The sequence below is a fragment of the Sitodiplosis mosellana genome, unplaced genomic scaffold (assembly GCF_009176505.1).
Source record: "Sitodiplosis mosellana isolate CC-2019 unplaced genomic scaffold, AAFC_SMos_1.0 Smas_scaffold_1551, whole genome shotgun sequence".
Taxonomy (NCBI): Eukaryota; Metazoa; Arthropoda; class Insecta; order Diptera; family Cecidomyiidae; genus Sitodiplosis; species Sitodiplosis mosellana.
In genome coordinates, this window is record NW_022596793.1 from 1 (window position 1) to 18,760 (window position 18,760).

Below are 18,760 nucleotides of genomic sequence, written 5' to 3' on the forward strand. Positions count from 1 at the left end.
TGTTCTAATATTTATTTTGCTCAAAATGTGTTTCGATGATGTATGTCTACACATCACATTATGAACGAGTGATATTTGGGCTACTTTTCTTCGTTCTTCGAGCGTTATCATTTGTATCAGTGATGCCTTCTTAGTCTACTTAACATTTTTCATAGTGCGTTGCGATCGCGAATTAAAATCTGTCTAAGACAAAGCGACTTTGCCTAAAAACCAAGAAAAATGACGAGCGAACGTAATTTCTTTGTTAAACAATGTAATTATATGGAAAAGCGTGTGCAAAAATCCTACCAACAACAAGTACAGCGAAATTAAAGATAATGAGAGATGTGAAGTGTATCGCGCGGCGCAATTTCTCTGTGCACCATGCATTGTTGTTGCACTGCTGTTGCTGTCTCTCTGCTGCTATGCTGCTGTTAATTTTGTTGTCGTTACCGTTGCTGTTGTATAATCATTTTTAGCCGGCCAAAAAGTCCGAAATTAAGTGACTGGCTACTCAGTCGATAAAATTTCACACAATTTTGCTCATATTCCCACCAAAGGAATTATTGCTTGTGTGGCGAGCGAAGCGAGCTGAAATTTTTGATATTAAGCAAAGTAAAATTCAATTTTTCTTTTATTTATTGTAAAATTTATCTTGGACGATTTCATTTTGGGGAGGGTGAACACGCCATAAATTCCGAACGAACATGCAATTTTTTCTGAAATTTTCGAACGAACGATCGAAGCCAACACTAAACGTAATCTCACTTTCTCATGGTTTTGGTCTCAAATCGATAATTCTTACAAATTTTTTTGATAATGACGTATTTTCAACTTTTTTTTTAATTGGGTTTGCTTGAAATACAGATAATATGTTTTATTCTTTGGATGGAAATTATTTTTAAGGCAGAGAACGCAACCTCAAATAAAAGTGTTCACAATATCGGTCGCATTAATTTTGGGAGGGGCGCTGTTGGCAGCAGGCTGTCGCAACCTCTGCTTTCGGGGAATTCCCAGGATCCCAAAGATTTGAAATTATTGGACCATATCAATTCTAAGGATTGATGGTTTTAACGACATGCGTTCTTTTGATGCATCGTATCCTCCGCTTGTTCACTTTTATCTCTTGTTACTCCATTCATTTATTGCATTATCACACAAAGTTTTATCCTAACATATGTATTGATGTGTTGCAATTAACAACGAAGATATAACGAATTTTTTCATTGTAATTAAAAATATTTATTACACATTTTTTCAGGATGGATGTTTATCAAGATTGAAGCCAAGGATTGGTAATAATGCCTCAATACTGATCATGGTTGGTATAAGTGCTGCCTTCCTACAGCTCTTCGGAATACTATTGGCTTGTTGGCTGATTTCCTCAATTCGCCGAGAATCAGTGAATTAAAACAAAGCAATCAGATAAAAGAAAATCACAGATAATTTACACATTATTTAGACTTTTGTAACTATTCGACTTTGTAACATCTTTTTTTCTGGACGCTATAACAAAGTACGCAACATTAGCCATACAAGAGAAGTAGGTACAAACGCCACGTTTTTTTAGTTGTGGCGATTAGAGGAACTATTTGATTTGATTGCACGTGTAGTCGAACTGACTCTCAGCATCTTAATATGTTTCAATGAACTCCATTAGTCGTATAAAATATTGAATGAATACAATTAAAAACAAGACCGCAGATCGTCGCTTCGCTCCTCTCTGCGTTCTTTTTGCGTTGTTTAAAATGGTTTTTTTTAACGTTAATTTGATTTTTCCATCAAATTATTCATTCAAGCACTACATGGAATGTAGTTTCAATCGAAATATACATTTCTGTATTTTATGAAAATTATTTTAATCAAAATCAATAATGTTCGATCCGGACTGTATTTTTTCTGGAGATTAACTTTGACTTTGATAAAATTAAATATGTAGGTAACTCAAGCAAAAATTCACACTGAATCGACGTTGCGTTTACACATATTTGACACTGTTCTCACACGGTTTTGAACGTCAAACCGTGAGGCTATAGTATAGTAGATTGTGAAGTCGGTTGACATCATTTTTGATGTCAAACAACCGTGTGGATGCAGTTTATGTTTGTATTGGACAGTGTGGAAGTCCGTCACACTGTTTTACATTTAAAACCATGTCGCCGAAGTATATGACCGTTGCTTTATCATGGCGAATTTTGAAACCATTTTTGGTGTCGACTCTTGATACCTGAACAAACTTGCACTGCATCTACACGGTTATTTGAAATCAAAAATGATGTCAAACGGCTTCACACTCTATTATACTATAGCCACACGGTTTGACGTTCAAAACCGTGTGGGAACAGTGTCAGATATGCGTTTACGCAACGTCAATTCAGTGTGAATTTTTGCTTGGGTAAGAGAAACATTAAAAAAATTTGGTTATAAATCATATGGATACATAAATAAATATTAATATATATTAATTAAATAAATTATGGTATTATTAATTATATTATTTTGGTTTTGGGAATGATAATGTGAACGTGGATTGTACATTATTTCACATTGAGAATTAAAATAATATTAAAATTTTTTTTTGAGTTATCTCAAACATGAATTACATGAACATGACATTATTATATTTTTGTAATTAGGCGTAATTGCTTTATTTCAAATTAGAACTTTGGATAGAAAAAAGAATTAATTTTCGGTCCAAAAAAATGGCCTAAAGAGTCTTAAAAATTTCTTGGGAAGAAAAAAAAAACAAATGCAATAGCCTATATTCCATGTATTCTACATTCCATGTAGTGCTAAAAATTAAATACCACTTAAATCTAATTTTCAATTTTGGATGTAACACCAGTGCTACGTTACATGTTTTGATGATTTTGATGACTTTTAACAATAGACAATATGAAAAACCAAACTATTATATAATTTATTCACATTTTCATGCATAAAAATGCTTCGAAATATTATAAAATAAACACGTACCATACACATTGAAAATCGGATGTATTGAATGCAATATAGTATTTATGAATTCTAATCAGAGGGTGTTATGAGCTGATGTCAGCAGCACTAACTAACGTCAGCTGCTGCTATCAGCTGCTGACGAGTATGCGTTGCGTTATTTTAACGCATTCACAGTACACCTTCATATATAAAAACGAGATATTATCCAAACATGCCAATGGGATGATTGAACATACCAGTGTAGAGTTAACTATAGAGACGGTTGAGACAGTTGTCCCAGGGCAACACGCATTTGGGGGCACCACAAAGAGAGGAAATGGAAAAAAATGTTAGGAAAAGTCCAGAAATATGAATTTTGATGCCCCAAGTACATAAAAATTGTGATGCTCTGAAAAGTTTTTTATGGTGCCGCAAAAAGTGCGGTTTTTCAAAAAAATCTTGCTCGCGTTTAAAATATAAACCAAAAAATTTTGCTAATAGCAACAAAAATAATTATTTGAATGAAACGTTTGAAACAAAGTTAAAATTCCAACTAGTTTTTCGAAGAAATTTCAAAGAGCACCAGAAAAAAATTTGCCTCAGGGCACCACGAAACATTAACTCGGCACTGGAACATACCAATGGGAAGATTATTGAAACTTTCGTTTTTATACTGCAAATACGTTAAAACAACGCAACGCAACGCATTCGAGTCAGCAGCCGATATCAGCAGCTGACGTTAGTTAGTGCTGCTGACATCAGCTCATAACCCGCTCTGATTCTAATAATCTATAATGCCCGTTGTAAGTGGTTCGGATTTAATTAAATCCGAAGATTTAATTTTCAACTTTGCGAAAATGGCCAAAAAATGAAAGCTGATTGGGTAGGACGTAAAATTTGGGCGAAAACAAGAAAAACTGGCCTTTTGAGTACACCCGATAAGCCTTATAATTTCATTTCATTTTTCATTTATTTCACACCGCCAAAAACTGGCTGAATATTTTGGTTTGCAAGAAAACGACTCAAAGAGTCGTGAAAAACCTGATCTTTTCGTGTTTGTACAATATAGGGTATTTTCATACAATAGATAGTTATAGCAGTCTTTCTCGATTTGAATTTAGGGTTTGGTCTATAAAATTTAACACAAAGAAACCAAACCAATACAAGGAAATGAGTAGTAACCTGAATCGTCAACGGTTCAGATAATCTAACAACGCGTTTAAGAAAAGATAGACTAACTGGAGCGCTAAACATATTTTTGTCGGCCTTAATGACTGCAAAAGTCTTCTTTCAATTTATCAGAGAAGTGATATATTGAAGAAAAGTTTTACGTCTAGTCTAACAAGTTCTTGTTGGTAGAGACCGAAAGACATAAAAAAGTATTCTGATTTTCGCAAATACATTGACACAAACGGTAGTTTCCATTATAAAGTAATAACAGGTCAAAGCTAATCACCAACTCAGAGGATGGCTATATCACAGTCAATGTTGCCACTTATTTTAAAGTTTGAGTAAAAATCACAGATAAATATCATTATTTCTATACATTTCGTAGGGATGTATGATAACAATTTGTCAATATTTAATATTAAATTTTTGGTTTTGTTCGCTGCGTACCGACGAGATGAAATTTGCACGGCTGGCTGAGTTATTGAAGTTTTCAGCCACTTTGTTTGCAAACTTGCATATCTGAGGCACTTGAGCTCTGATTTGTTTGTCCATGAGCTTATCTTTAATCTTTAGGTAGTCTGTGTGCCTTAACCTACGTACACTCTCTCCAATTGCGATGTCATTGCGTACATTGGGACAATTTGCGATCCCATTCACGATGTCGTACATGAATACAATAGATGCATTCACTCTCCTACGCTCCAACGATGTCATGTTCAACGCTTCAAGTCGCTTGTTGTAGTCGGTGATACTGTCGCCGTTGGCCGCCGTACGGTACTCTCTTCGGGCGAACTGGGTGAACTTTCTCAACACGCTCTCAATTTTGTCGATATGCACGGTATAAGTTGGTAGCCATGAGTGCCATATTTTTTTCTATGGCATATGGTAGATTTTCTACCATAGAAAAACTGCCATATATATGGCAGTTTGCCAAAGCGTGTGACTGCACCTTTACATCGTTAAGTCGTTACAAAAATGTCCGTGGAAAAACAAATTCCTAATAACATTAAAAAAAATAGGAAGAATAAGGCATGGAAACGCTACAGACGGTCTGGCTTTAAACCGTACTACGAATGGAAATTCATTTTGGCGTCCCGCGAATTTGACAAACTCAACACGGAACTGCACAACGCTTACGTGGACAAAATGAAATCCTCGCTCAAGCATGACGCATCGAGATTTTGGCAATATGTAAATTCAAAGAAGAGCACCGACAACAAAACAAAAGTCATGCAATTTGGTGATGTGCGCACAGCAAACGAAACTGAACAGGCAAACCTGTTTGCAAACTTCTTCAGTAGCAACCACGATGACTCAACGACTCAAGGCGTTCAACAATCGCCTACCGATGAGTCACAGCAAACTGTGGATTTCCAGCTCGACATAAATTTTGTGGTCGAAGAGTTACATGCCGTGAACACAAAGAAAGGTACGGGTAACGATGGTATGCACCCATTGATACTGAAAAACTGTGCGAGTCATTTGGCGGCTCCACTCACCGTGATTTTCAACGAATCATTATCAACTGGCCATTTCCCTGACAAATGGAAGCCCTCGAGTGTATCACCCATTTTCAAAAAGGGGTCGAGATCGAAGATTGAAAACTACCGTTGCATAGCTAAGCTCCAAACTGTGGCGAAGTTCTTCGAGCATTTGGTGAACGTCAAACTTCTGTCTCTGGTACAGGACAAAATCACCAAATGCAACACGGCCTTATGAAGTCCAGATCTACTGCATCTAATCTCACCGAATTTATCTACAATGCCCAGAGAGGCATAAATTCTGGTGCGCAAGTGGACGTTCCGAGGGGCAAATCACTCTAAAGTAATTTGTAATAGAGATTACTTTTAAAAGTAATCGAGATTTTTACACGTAAATTACTTTCTCGATTACTTTCTCTGTTACAAATTACTTTAGAGTGATTTGCCCCTCGGGACGTTCTCTACACGGACTTCAGTGAAACGTTTGACAGAGTAAACCACAAGAGATTGATTCTGAAACTTAGATCGTTCCGCGGCTGCAAATATGCCGCTGGCACACAAGACAAAAAAAATTGCTTTCTTTCGGTAGGTTAACCCCGTATTTAAAAAAAAAAGTTTTTCTTTCATTTTCAATCGAGTTGTATGTACAGATTTACATTTTCGATATGTTATTAGTATGGTATTGCCCGACATATTTTTTATTATGTTATGTTGGGATTTTTTAAATCTTAATAACGTTATTAAGATTCAGCATAATAGTAACATAATATGTTATGCGTTATATCGGGTGTTATCTTAATAAATCCTAAGATTCGGCGGTAATAACATTTTATCAACTATAATAATAACATATTATTAAGATGCAATCTTAATAACGCTTTTTTCGCGCATTCTTTTCCCTAGCTGGAGAGAAAAAAAGCACTGTACGGTGTACACACCTATAACAATGTAGGCAAAATATGGTAAATTGATCCTTTCAAGGTCGGGACTGGCGATTTCCTAAACTTAATGGTTAAGTTCAATACATGATAATTCCGTTTCAAAGAGTCATTTTAATTTCATTGCAACAGTGCAAAAATTCATGTCTGTAGTCCGCAGTGAAAAAACAACTTGTCAGTGCTCCGGCGAAAAAAATGCGCGAAAAAAGCGTTATTAAGATTGTATCTTAATAATATGTTATTAATTGAGTTAATAAATCCATCTTAATAATATGTTATTATCATAGGTGTTAATTTTTGTAATAATTATTCGTTTTTTTATTCACTTATTACTTTTGTCATATTTATTCATTTATTCGTTATTCGTTCTTATTCGCGAATAAGGACGAATAATTATTCATTTATTCGTGAATAAGTTGTAATAGTTATTACTTCTTACAACTTATTTTTCAATTTTCATTCGTTTTCTTATTCGTTTCTTATTCACTTCTTATTCGTTTCTTATTCACTTCTTATTCGTTTCTTATTCACTTCTTATTCGTTTCATATATTATTCAATTTTTATTACATTTCTTATTCGTTTCTTGCATGAATAAATGAATAATTATTCGTTCTTATTCGCGAGTAAGAACGAATAACGAATAAATGAATAATCACATAAAATGAATAAGTAATAAAATCTTTTATTACTTATTATTTATTCGTTACACCTATGGTTATTATTATAGTTAATAATATATTATTAGCGCCGAATCCTAGGAAAATAATTAAGAAAAATCCAACAGATTTCGTATCATATTATGTTAATATTATGCTGAATCTTAATAACGTTATTATTATGTTATGTTGGACCAATATATCGGCCGTTGTTATTATGTTATTGCCTGTAAATCTGTAGTTGTATGAGAGAAAATTACGGTTTTATATGATGTATTGGAGTTTACATAATTTAAAATAGACAAAATGTTAGGTTCAGAATATAAACTGGTTCGTGGCAGAATTGTTTTTTTAATTTTGCGGACCATACTGAGAAAACGCTTGCGTTCGAACAGAAATCTACACTGAAACAGAAGTCGATTTGACATTAGCTGTCAAACCAGCAAGATGAACAAGTGCGTTTGTAAAGTGATCGCGTTCACTCCATGTCAGCAGGTTTTGGACGAATTTCATTTTGCAAATGATGTTGTTGAATAATTTGATTTGCAGGAAAATGACTCCAAGAGTCATGAAAAACCTGATCTTTTGTTTTATAGAATTTAGTTTGGTTTGATTTTTACGTGCATTGACAAAAGTAACTATATTCCATTATAAATAACAGGTTAAAAACAATCACCAACTCAATGGATGGCTATATCACAGTCAATGTTACTAAATACTCAGTTTGCCAGAAGAGAGTATCGGACAGCGGCCAACGGATATAATATCACCGAATACCATAAGCGACTCGAGGCCCTCGATATGTCATCATTAGAAAGATAATAATGTTCGGCACCAATGGCATTTCTTTGCCCTATGTGGTTTATTTAAATAACAAGTAATGATTAAATAAGTAAATAAATCAATTTGGTGTGCTATAATTATTTACAGATTTCTGCCCTTGAAGAAATTTTTTAGCTTATCCTTTATAAATTCAATAGTTTGATTAAAATCATAATGTTCAGCATATTTATTGAATTTAGTCACCATGTTATTTAGTGGGTCTTTGGAATTAGTTTCGATTAGTAAATTTTTATTTCTAGTATATCTATTTGGAATTCTAAAATTTAGCAACTTGACCAAATTAGATGAAGAGATGGTAGCCTTTATCAATGAGAAAATAAATAATATTTGTGCGATTGATCGCCTATATTCTAAAGTATTCATGTGAAAAAATAGCAGTCTATGTCTATATGGAGGTAATTCATAACGATGTGGCCACTTGAACTTGCGTAGCGCAAATTTTAAAAATTGTTTCTGAATTGATTCGATTTTGTCGGTGTGTGTTAGATGTTGTTCAGGCGCCCATACTGGAGATGCATATTCGACGATAGGCAAAACAAATGTTTCAAATAGTCTCTTAATAGTCCATGGGTCGTCGAATTCTTTGGAGAAACGTCTTATCCAGGCTAGTCGCGATTTTGCTTTTGATACGATGTGATTAATATGGTTGTTGAATGTCATTTTTTGATTCATTATCATACCTTAATCTCTGATTTCTGTAACAGTGTCTATTGTTGAATCGCCAAGGGTGTAGATAAATTCGATTGGGTTGTTACCGCGGTATTATGATATCTTTTTTGTTTTTTTCACGTTCAAATTCCAACGCAGCGCCTTCTCTGCACTTACGCCAACTGCTGTTAGCAAGAGTCACTACAGTACAACGTACGTCAAATTCAAAAGCTTGTATATATATGTATACATGTGTCAGTTGCTTATTGAGCGATTTTCTGTTCTCCAGCTCTATTTTATTTTTTTTCACTAAATAGCGTAAATTTTGTTGCATGAAAATCAATCTTCTTATTTTTAAACGTAAAATCAAATTTTACGATAAAACAATACAGGAATTTCACTGTTTTGAATAAATACGAACAAGTGTCACTTCATTTGTTTACGTTCTGTTCACGAGAATCATGTTATGTTTTTTTTAATCAAAAAGCGTATTTTACTGTTCATTCCAATGCAAAAAATCAATTTTCTCATTTTAAAATTTCAAATAAAAATGTTTCCGTATTTTTGCGTATTTTTGTCAACACAAGAGTGACTAAAAAAAGTTCCATCGAGTTGTAATTTCATTTGTTGACATTTCATATTCCGGTTATTGGATATACTCGGATATACTGTTATCAACTGTTTTGAACGGTTTTGAATGGTTGTTTTTTCACACGAACATAAAAACGTGCTTGACTTCACTGAAGTCATTAATATCCCTTGATATATTTTCAAAATTAAAAGAAAAAATTATTTCATGGCTCAGAATCGAACAGCATTTCACTATTTACATCAATGTGTCATCATTTGTCATTTATCATCGGCTTTGTTACTCTTGTATTGACAAAAACACGAGAAAAAAATTGACTTTCCCGGACTTTACGTTTTAAAATCAGAACGTTGATTTTTCAACTTAAACATGTATACATACGTATACAAGCTTTTGAATTTGACGTAAGTTGTACTGTAGTTACTCTTGCTAACAGCAGTTGTCACTTCTGGACTCGTTTGTATGGGAATTGACAACAAGGCGCTGCGTCGTTCAAATTCAGTCGATTAATTTTAAAATATTTATTCGCAGCAGTTAGATCATTTTGTAGAGTGTGGCAATCGGTTATAGATGTTATTGATTTCGAGATTTTTGAATCATCGGCGAATAGGTGGAGCCAAGAATCCTTAATGTAGTTGGGACAAGGGGTAATCCACTCAAAAGTAATACATAATACCTGCGAAGTAATACGAAGTAAATACTAGGTAAAAGTGGTATTACTTTTGATAAAGTAATACTCCTTTTAAAAATAATACTATGGTTTAAAAAAAGTAATACTAAAGTAATACAAGGTAATATTTACATTAGTATTACTTAAAGTAATACTAATACACAGTATTACTTTTGAGTGGTTTGCCCCTCGAGTTGGGAAAGTCGATCAAGAACATGATAAATAAAGTTGCACCGATAGGATATCCCTGGCCAACACCTGATGTAACGTTGACTGGGTTGGAAATGGTTTTTGAATTTATTCGCACAAGTTGTTTACGGTGCTTTAGATATTCTCTTATCCAGTTCAATAATTGTGTGTGGAGGCACATAATTTCAAGTTTGTGGCATAATAAATCGCAATCAACTGCATCAAATGCTTGTGAGATGTCAAGATAAATCGCATCGACTTGTTTGTGTTTGTCTATGCTTTTACTAACAGTTGTGGTAAAATCAATTAAAGTTGTTATTGTCGATTTCCCATTTATGAATCCATGTTGGTGATCAGAAATGATATTTTTTAGGTATTTATTTAAATGATGTGCGATTATGGAATCAAGGTTTAAGAAGGAGAGTAAATGCATAAATTGTATTTATTTACGATATCGTGAATGGATACGCAAACTGTCCTACTGTACGCAATGATATAACAGTGGGTGAGAGCATTCGTACCTTGCGCCACACTAACTACCTAAAGATCAAGGACAATCTGATGGACAAACACTATCTGATGGTCTACTTGCGCACCAGAATTTATGCCTCTCTGAGCATAGTAGGTAAATTCGGTGAGATTAGATGCGGGGGATCTGGACTTCATAAAGCCATGTTGCTTTTTGGTGATTTTGTCCTGTACCAGAGACAGAAGTTTGACGTTCACCAAATGCTCAAAGAACTTCGCCACAGTTTGGAGCTTAGCAATGCAACGATAGTTTTCAATCTTCGATCTCGACCCCTTTTTGAAAATGGGTGATACACTCGAGGGCTTCCATTTGTCAGGGAAATGGCCAGTTGACAATGATTCGTTGAAGATCTCGGTGAGTGGAGCCGCCAATTGACTCGCACAATTCTTTAGTATCAACGGGTGCATACCATCGGGGCCCGTACTTGGTGTTTACGGCTTGTAGCTCTTCGACCACAAAATTAATATCGAGCTGGAAATCCTCAGTTTGCCGTGACTCATGCAGATGATTGTTGAACGCCTTGAGTCGTTGAGTCATCCTAGTTGCTATTGAAGAAATTAGCGAACAGGTTTGCCTGTTCAGTTTCGTTTGCCGTACGCACGTCACCAAGTTGCATGACTTTCGGTTTGTTGTCAGTACTCTTCTTCGAGTTGACATATTGCCAAAATCTCGATGCATCATACTTGAGCGAAGCTTTCATTTTGTCCACGTATGTGTTGTAGAGTTCCATGTTGAGTATATCAAAATCACGTGATGCTAAAATATACTTCCATTCAAAGTACGGTTTGAAGCCAGACCGACTGTAACGTTTTCCTGCCTTGCTTTTCCTATTTTTCAATGTTATTAGTGATTTATTTTTCCATAGGCATTTTCGTATCGATTTATGTGTTTATCGTGGGCACAAATTTAATGATTGCATCGTTTAAAATGTCATGTAGCAAATTCACTTTCTCAGTGATTGTCTTTCCATGGAATAATGCGGGGAAGTTGATGCTTGCCAGGTCTTCATTCATACCAGCATAGTTGGCCCGCTTGAAGTTGAAAGCCTTTGTAGTGATGTTGGCTTCGGTTGTGTTGTTTTCATGCCATTCAAATGTGGCCAATATCGGTGGATGATGACATTCAATTTTTTTCTTTAGTGCGTTGGCCTTATCAACACGCTCAATTGTGATGTTGGTGAAGTCATTTGTAAAAAACAAATCCAATAGGCGACCTTTCGATTCATTTCGGACATGATTTACCTGATGGACTCCCATGCTCATGAGCCCCTGGATGGAAAGTGGCCGTTGACTCAGGTGCAAATTTAGTTGGAATCATAATGTTGTCATTTTCGCTATCGATTGACCATTCCACATGCGGCAGATTAAAATCACCAATGAAAATAAGAACATTCTCTGGATCAGATGCTATTTGGTGCATGGCCGCTAAATGTGAGTCGTAAACTGCTTGCGGTGAATTTGGTGGAATGTATGCACAGTAGATGTAGATGACGTGTGATTTAGTGGTGGCTTTCACACAAACATATTCCAAGTCATCAGCACCGGCAATTTTTATTTCTTCACTGGAGAATTTTTCGTTTTTAGTCGCAGTTAGTACTCCACCACCACGTTGAAATAGTCTGTCCCTACGAAAAACAGAATATGAATCGTCAAAAAATTCAGCATCATAAATATCTTCTCTGAGCCACGTCTCTGTATATAGCCATCCTTTGAGCTAGTGATTAATAATGTTTGACTGCTTATTACTTCATAATAGGAACTAGATTTTTTGTCAATTAATTTGCGAATATTGTTAAAAATTTATGTCTTGGTCTCTATAAATTACAAATTCATAACTACCAACAAGGACTTGTTAGATTAGAAAAATTATTAAAACTTTTCTTCAATGTATCACCTCTGGATAAATTGAATGATGACTTTGGCAGTCATTAGGACCGTCACTACAGTGTTACCACTTCAGTTAGTCTTTCATTTTTACACGTTTAAGTTAGACTATATTGGACCGCTTACATTTCGGCTACATAAGCATTTTCATGTATCGGTTAGGTTATCTTGTGTCAATGCTTTTTATAGACCAAATTTTATACCAATCGAGAAAGACTATTATAACTATTTATTGTATAAAATTATCATATATTGTAAAAACACGAAAAGATCAGGTTTTTCATGACTCTTGGAGTCATTTTCCTGCAAAACTGAATATTCAGCCAGTTTTTTGGCGGTTTGTAAATAAATAAATAAATAAAAATGGCACACCCTGTAGACAGTCAAACATTCAAATTGTATAGTTGTGAAGCTCAGCAAGGTGAGGTCGTTGAAAGAATATTGTTTTTCTGTGTTCTCTTGAATCAATTTTATTAAGAAAATTTATTTATGATTTATAGAAAAAATTAATTCAATAACTGTTGATTTGAGTTTATTCCAATGGCATTTTCAGCTTTAACTTTGACTTGTTCTGACCCCTTTTTAGCTACTTCCTTCAATGTAAATGCTTTAGCAACATGTGAATGATGTTGCGCATTAGATCCAATTATAGGATTAAATTCGGCTGTTGATGTTGGAAACATAGAGTGCAAAACGAAATTGAATCCATTGACCTAAATTAGTATTCGAATGGAGTTAAAAATTCGGAATTAATAATATAAAAACAGCAACATATTTACCATTTTCATGCAGTTCTTTTTGAATCTTTCGCATCCAAATGTTTTGATGGCTCTCGAAAAACCGAACATCTGTGAGTCAATCCAGGCTGAGCGAGTAGCAATTGTTCTGCCCGGCTCAGAGTCACTACATCTATAAACCACTTTTTCCACCACACTCTGTGAATGAGAATGAAATATATAGAATCTATCGGTGTGGCACATCAAAAAATTTCAGGATTTTTCCCGATTTTCTTCCTGTTTTGAATTAAAGAGCTTTTCTGACTTCCTAACGATTTTTTTCTGACGATTTTCTCATTTTTCAGCAAGTAGAGAAAACCGAAACATGGAAATAGCAGTCGGTAGCCGATTGTAGCGGTCCAAAATAGCGAAACAATTAATTCATTTCGGGACCAAATTTATATAAACCATTTCAAAATTTGAGCTTTCTTTTTTCAATTTTTACCAATTATAATTTACAATTTTTTTTGATGTTTCAAAACAAGAATCCTTTTTTTTTATCCTGATCATTGGATACTTTACCATCACTTTAGTAAATGCGATATTTCTAGTGTATGTGGTGAAGATTCTCTCATTTGGATCAAAAATTGATTCTTCCACAATTTTAACTGACTTGGCGTTATAGAATCGTTCACCCCATTTGGGTACGTGATTTGTTTTTGATAGTAATCGTTTACTAAATAATTTCCCATCGTGAATATGGCGTTCCAGTGTATCTTCTGTCAAAACATGCTGGCTGAGTTGTTGAAAGAAAAAAAAAATAAAGTGTAAAAGCTGTTCTTAAAGTAATTTAAATGAATTATACATTTATTCTTCATTCAAAATAAGGTCGACTTGGTTTGTCAATTCTTACATAAGCCTATTTGATAAGAATTAATGATATACAAAATTTGTTTTTTGTCATACCATTAATACTTTATATGACACATGGCAATAATAATAGTAGAATATGTGAGATGGTTTACTACCTATGAGGATTGGGGTATCGATGCCAAAACCCTTGAGCCACCTGATCCCATTTGAAATTGAATACTGTTGTCGTTTCATAGTATTTTGCCATTTTTTTATTTCAATTTATAACGTAACTAAATCGATGATTATTTCCTTCCATGCGCTCTTGTTGTAGCTTGTTTCTAAAATTCGTCAGCTCACATATCATCCGATTAGAATCAGATTCAATATAATTCAATACGCACTTAAAATTATTCAAGGTGTTGTTAAATAATATCTATTATAATCTATGCAGCAAGCTGCGCCGTGCTTTAATTATTTTATACTCTTTTAATGTTTTACGAAATCGATAGCACTGTTCATTATTTTATGAAAATTTGTTTTTCTATTTATAAAATACGAAAAGGGTTCCAATTTTTTGTTTGCTGTTACGACGAGTGATTATATATCGAACATGAACATTAGAAAACACAATATTTTGGAAAAAGTTCACAATTTAACCGAAAAACCGAAAACATAATGGTTCAATTATTGTTAGATTTGCCAAAACATGAGTATTTTTCATACGTTTCTTCCGACTAGTACGTTCATGAGAGAGTGTGTTAGACTAGAAATGTCAAAACAGGGTTCGACAAATTATGGAGAATTTGTTGTATTTATACAGATTTACCGGCCAACTAAACTGACTGTCAGAGAAGAGTTCGATTTTTATATAGGTGAAAATTGCACTGTGAAATGAGAATAATCGCGGTGTTCCAATAAAAACTCCCGTGAAATTTTGGTAATTCATCAGATTCTTTTTACCACGTATTTTGCTATACTGTAAATCTGCACGAGATTGGCCGTTTTTCTGTAATACATCATGACAAAGAAATGTATTTTTTGCCTGTTTTGCAACTTATACGTTTTTCTTCTTCTAAAGAATTCAATCTGTGTATGACAATACGTGCTACTTAAATCGATATTGATTTCAAAATTCTCCATCCTTGCTGTCAAATGTGACTTAAAAAAGATGACGTTTGATGACATAAACATGTTGTCATTTCGTTGAAAACGCAATGTTATATGTATGATTGTGAGATTTAATATTGCAATTTGCATCGAAAATTTAATTCAAAATGGCAATCAGAGAATTATCGCCACAATTGGCCAGGAGAGCGCAAGAAGAAATTTTTGAAAAAAAATCCGAAATAGACGGACATATTAAAGCACTTCGTCAATGGATATTGAAACAATCACATCTTAAAGCACGCACAGGTTTGTATTGATAGGATAAGTTAAAATTTCAGTTTTATAATTTTTTTTGTCCAATGTCGAATTTTCAGATGATCAATTCTTGATATCATTTCTACGGGGAACTAAATACAACCAAGCTTTAGCGAGGCAAAAGATTGATTTGTTTTTCACAATGAGATCAGGTAAGCGGCGGCAAATCGATCATTTTTGTTTATTTATTTTTTAAACACATGCCCATTCATCAAGTCTTACCAGAAATAACAAAAGCACGAGATTTTCGGACAATGAAACTGGCTAAACTTTTAAAACTAGGGTAATAAAATCGTTGGTCCACTGGTTCATTGAATTGAAAATTGTAAAGCGTTTTAATCTATAGAACGACTATCCCGCTGCCTGACTCCACCGCTGGAGAAGATGGTCCGAGGATTTTTCTCATTCGTCCAGGACACTATAACCCAAAAGGTGAATACCAAAATAATTACAATTGCTTTCCTCAAAACATTAAAATGAATGAAAAATAAAATATTTTCTGTCTGTATTTAGAATTCGATATTGTGGACATTTTCAAAATTTACGTGTTATTCACCGATTTTCTATTAACGGAAGGTAGAACGAACTGCACTGCTGAGCATTTCGCACAATTCAAACCGGATTTTGTAAAAAAGATGACCCACCTCTGCCAAGACTCTTCTCCCATACGACCGAAAGGATTCCATTATGTTAACACACCAGATGGCTTTGAATTTGTTTTTAATATGTTTAAATCATTCATGAGCAACGAGTACAAGGAACTAGTGGGTATTCTTTTATTTTTTTCTTTGAAAAAATTCAATTCAACTATTTTTCTTTTAGCTGTTTGTCCATGGCTACGATTTGGAATCACTCTATCGGTATATTCCAAAACGATATCTGCCGACAGAGTATGGAGGCGATGCAGGAAGTATTGCATCAATAATAGATTATTGGTGTAAACGATTGTTGGATAACTACGAGTCATTGGCTCAGTGGGATGAATACGGTACAAACGAATTGTTTCGACCAGGAGCACCAATCACCGAAGAAACTATAATGGCTTTACCAGATGCCAGCTCCTTCTTTTGAATTAAACAATTTTGACAGCCCTGCGAACGACAATCAGTAAATCGGACATGTTCTTTGTTTGTATTCAGTTAAAATTAAATATAAATTAAAATGGTGTGAAGCCATTTTACTGAAGAAAATAATGATTCAAAAATTTGTAAATTCGTTTTATTACCGAGATAGAAAAAATGTGTTTGAATCTAATATTCGATCAAAACTATATGCCGCTGTTAAATGAACTCTTTGAAATATTTCTAAACGCGGAGATGATAAAATTGGCTATATAAAATCGGTTGGAACAAAAATTTCTCTTATCGCAGTTAATGCAAAGATCTATTAACTTGTTAAGCTGATGCATTTGGTCCAAATCATCTGGTATCGAGTGTAAAAAGGGTTTAGTGGTGCCAACAGCAACTTCAAGAAAAATCTGACAAACACTATACAAGTTTATGTCGCTTAACTGAAATGCATACAATTCGTCTGGAACATATGCGAAACAATCCATACAATCAATGCGTTGATGACAATTGATTTGGTTTGATTTTATTTCTTCAGAATCGACTGTAAAATTAAAATATTTTCTCCGATTTTTTATTCTTTCAATATGTTTATCATCATACTTTTACCTATGAACAAACTGTCCAGATCAACAAAACTAATGCGCAACGTTGACCTACCGGTGTGGCGTCTGTGATGTAGATCCTATGAATGACAATTCTAATTATTGTTTGCAATTGATTCAATTGGAGGGTAAAGACAAAACGGTATCTGTAGATTCGATATTACTTCAAAGAGCAAATGCCACATCCATGGATATTTGGAATATACTTGTTTTTGTTAGCATTGTTGTGCTCTATCTCAATTAAAATTAAAATACATTTTGTATTTCATTCAAACTTTATGGTTTGGTTTTAACCATAATCACCTGAACCCTTTTATTCCGATTGAAAATGCAATTGAGGGGCTCAGAGGAAAAATGTTACGTAGAAAAGTTCCGCGGAAAAATATTCGGGAGCTAAATGGTATCATTTAGCACCGCTAAATGATATCATTTAGCTCACCTAAATCGTATCATTTAGCTTTAGCAGACCTAAATGGTATCATTTAGCTCTGCTAAATGGTATCATTTAGCTTTAGCAGAGCTAAATGGTATCATATTTAGGTGATACCATTTAGGTGAGCTAAATGATATCATTTAGCGGAGCTAAATGATACCATTTAGCTCTGCTAAAGCTAAATGATACCATTTAGGTGTGCTAAATGATATCATTTAGCTCCCGAATATTTGTCCGCGGAACTTTTCTACGTAACATTTTTCCTCTGAGCCCCTCAATTGCAATTTCGAGAAGTTGTTGTGCCAAGTTGATCCTACTAAGCATAGCTCATTATAGAACGCTATTAAATTATCAGAGCCCTTGTCGGTTTCCAACAAAACAAAACCACACCAATCAATCACATTGGGAATGGCATTTTTCAACACTAGGTTTTCAGATTGGCTACTTGCTTGAATTGCCTTAATAATTACGATAATTTTATTAGACTACTTCCAAGCAGCATTATTTATACTAATTCGGGGTTCAAAAGGAGTTGTAGCCAAAAAGTTAGGTTATTGCCATTAAAATGATGGAATGTATCGATAAAATGTTTGGTGTCATAGTATGATGGACAGATCGTATTTGTGTGTGGTTCCATTCGATACATGTTCTTTAAAATTTCTGATAGTCTGGACTCATCTTTGAAATTACTCAATGTGGAACAGTCAACATAACGACATAACGATTTCTTGAAGTTTCCCACCACATCATCAATAGAAAAATATTTCAATACAGCTTTCTTTCGAGGACCTTCAATGGTGTTTATGGTAACCTTCCACACCTTCCTGTATCCAAAGAGTAGATTAAGTGGTAGTGGCGTACCAAATTCACTTTCGAAGAAACTATTCCAGTTTTTTGGTTTATTTTATCATCAAAACACTGGGAGCAGATGTCATTCAAAAAATCATAATCCCGGCGACAGTATTCTATACAAGGATGATAATTTATTATTATATGTGAGAAATATTCAAGAACAATGACTGTGAAGAAGGTAAGATATGAAAGCCGAGGCATACTTGAAATGACATTTCAACATACCAATACAGAGCAACACATATACCAGTGTATACATACAACATGACACATACACTGTACAAGCGTATAATCAGA

At 34.3% G+C, this 18,760-nt stretch overlaps 2 protein-coding genes and 1 long non-coding RNA gene across 4 annotated transcripts; 1 reads left to right on the forward strand and 2 right to left on the reverse strand.

Annotated features, from left to right (window-relative positions):
• Positions 1-12,957: 12,957 nt before the first annotated feature.
• On the reverse strand, positions 12,958-14,780 carry LOC129571190 (protein preli-like). Its single transcript, XM_055450954.1, has 4 exons — positions 14,258-14,780; positions 13,812-14,025; positions 13,293-13,448; positions 12,958-13,226 (listed from the first exon to the last, which is right to left on the reverse strand). The coding sequence occupies exons 1-4, from the start codon at positions 14,347-14,349 to the stop codon at positions 13,020-13,022; spliced, it is 669 nt and encodes a 222-aa protein (XP_055306929.1). The 5' UTR covers positions 14,350-14,780; the 3' UTR covers positions 12,958-13,019.
• Positions 14,781-14,929: 149 nt separating this feature from the next.
• LOC129571189 (alpha-tocopherol transfer protein-like) lies at positions 14,930-16,710 on the forward strand. Of its 2 annotated transcripts, XM_055450953.1 has the most exons (7): positions 14,930-15,021; positions 15,163-15,497; positions 15,566-15,658; positions 15,732-15,789; positions 15,853-15,938; positions 16,020-16,270; positions 16,329-16,710. In XM_055450953.1, the coding sequence occupies exons 2-7, from the start codon at positions 15,359-15,361 to the stop codon at positions 16,575-16,577; spliced, it is 876 nt and encodes a 291-aa protein (XP_055306928.1). In that variant the 5' UTR covers positions 14,930-15,021; positions 15,163-15,358; the 3' UTR covers positions 16,578-16,710. The 2 variants fall into 2 exon arrangements, with proteins under 2 accessions (XP_055306928.1, XP_055306927.1); XM_055450952.1 differs by lacking the exon at positions 14,930-15,021 and having other exon boundaries at positions 15,180-15,497; positions 15,723-15,789.
• LOC129571192 (uncharacterized) lies at positions 16,703-18,640 on the reverse strand. The gene is made up of 3 exons (XR_008688226.1): positions 18,473-18,640; positions 17,183-17,258; positions 16,703-17,117 (listed from the first exon to the last, which is right to left on the reverse strand). It is a non-coding gene; the product is annotated as an uncharacterized LOC129571192 (long non-coding RNA).
• Positions 18,641-18,760: the final 120 nt, after the last annotated feature.

Bases quoted from the DNA above. Each gene is read 5' to 3' on its own strand.
- LOC129571190 (XM_055450954.1), bottom strand. From the start codon at position 14,349: ATGGCAAAATACTATGAAACGACAACAGTATTCAATTTCAAATGGGAT. The intron at 13,449-13,811 runs GTAAAGTATCCA...TCTCATTCACAG, and splicing joins TCGCATTTACTAAAGTGATG to AGTGTGGTGGAAAAAGTGGT. The intron at 13,227-13,292 runs GTAAATATGTTG...ATACTAATTTAG, and splicing joins AAAAGAACTGCATGAAAATG to GTCAATGGATTCAATTTCGT.
- LOC129571189 (XM_055450952.1), top strand. From the start codon at position 15,359: ATGGCAATCAGAGAATTATCGCCACAATTGGCCAGGAGAGCGCAAGAA. The intron at 15,659-15,722 runs GTAAGCGGCGGC...CCATTCATCAAG, and splicing joins GTTTTTCACAATGAGATCAG to TCTTACCAGAAATAACAAAA. The intron at 15,939-16,019 runs GTGAATACCAAA...GTCTGTATTTAG, and splicing joins AGGACACTATAACCCAAAAG to AATTCGATATTGTGGACATT.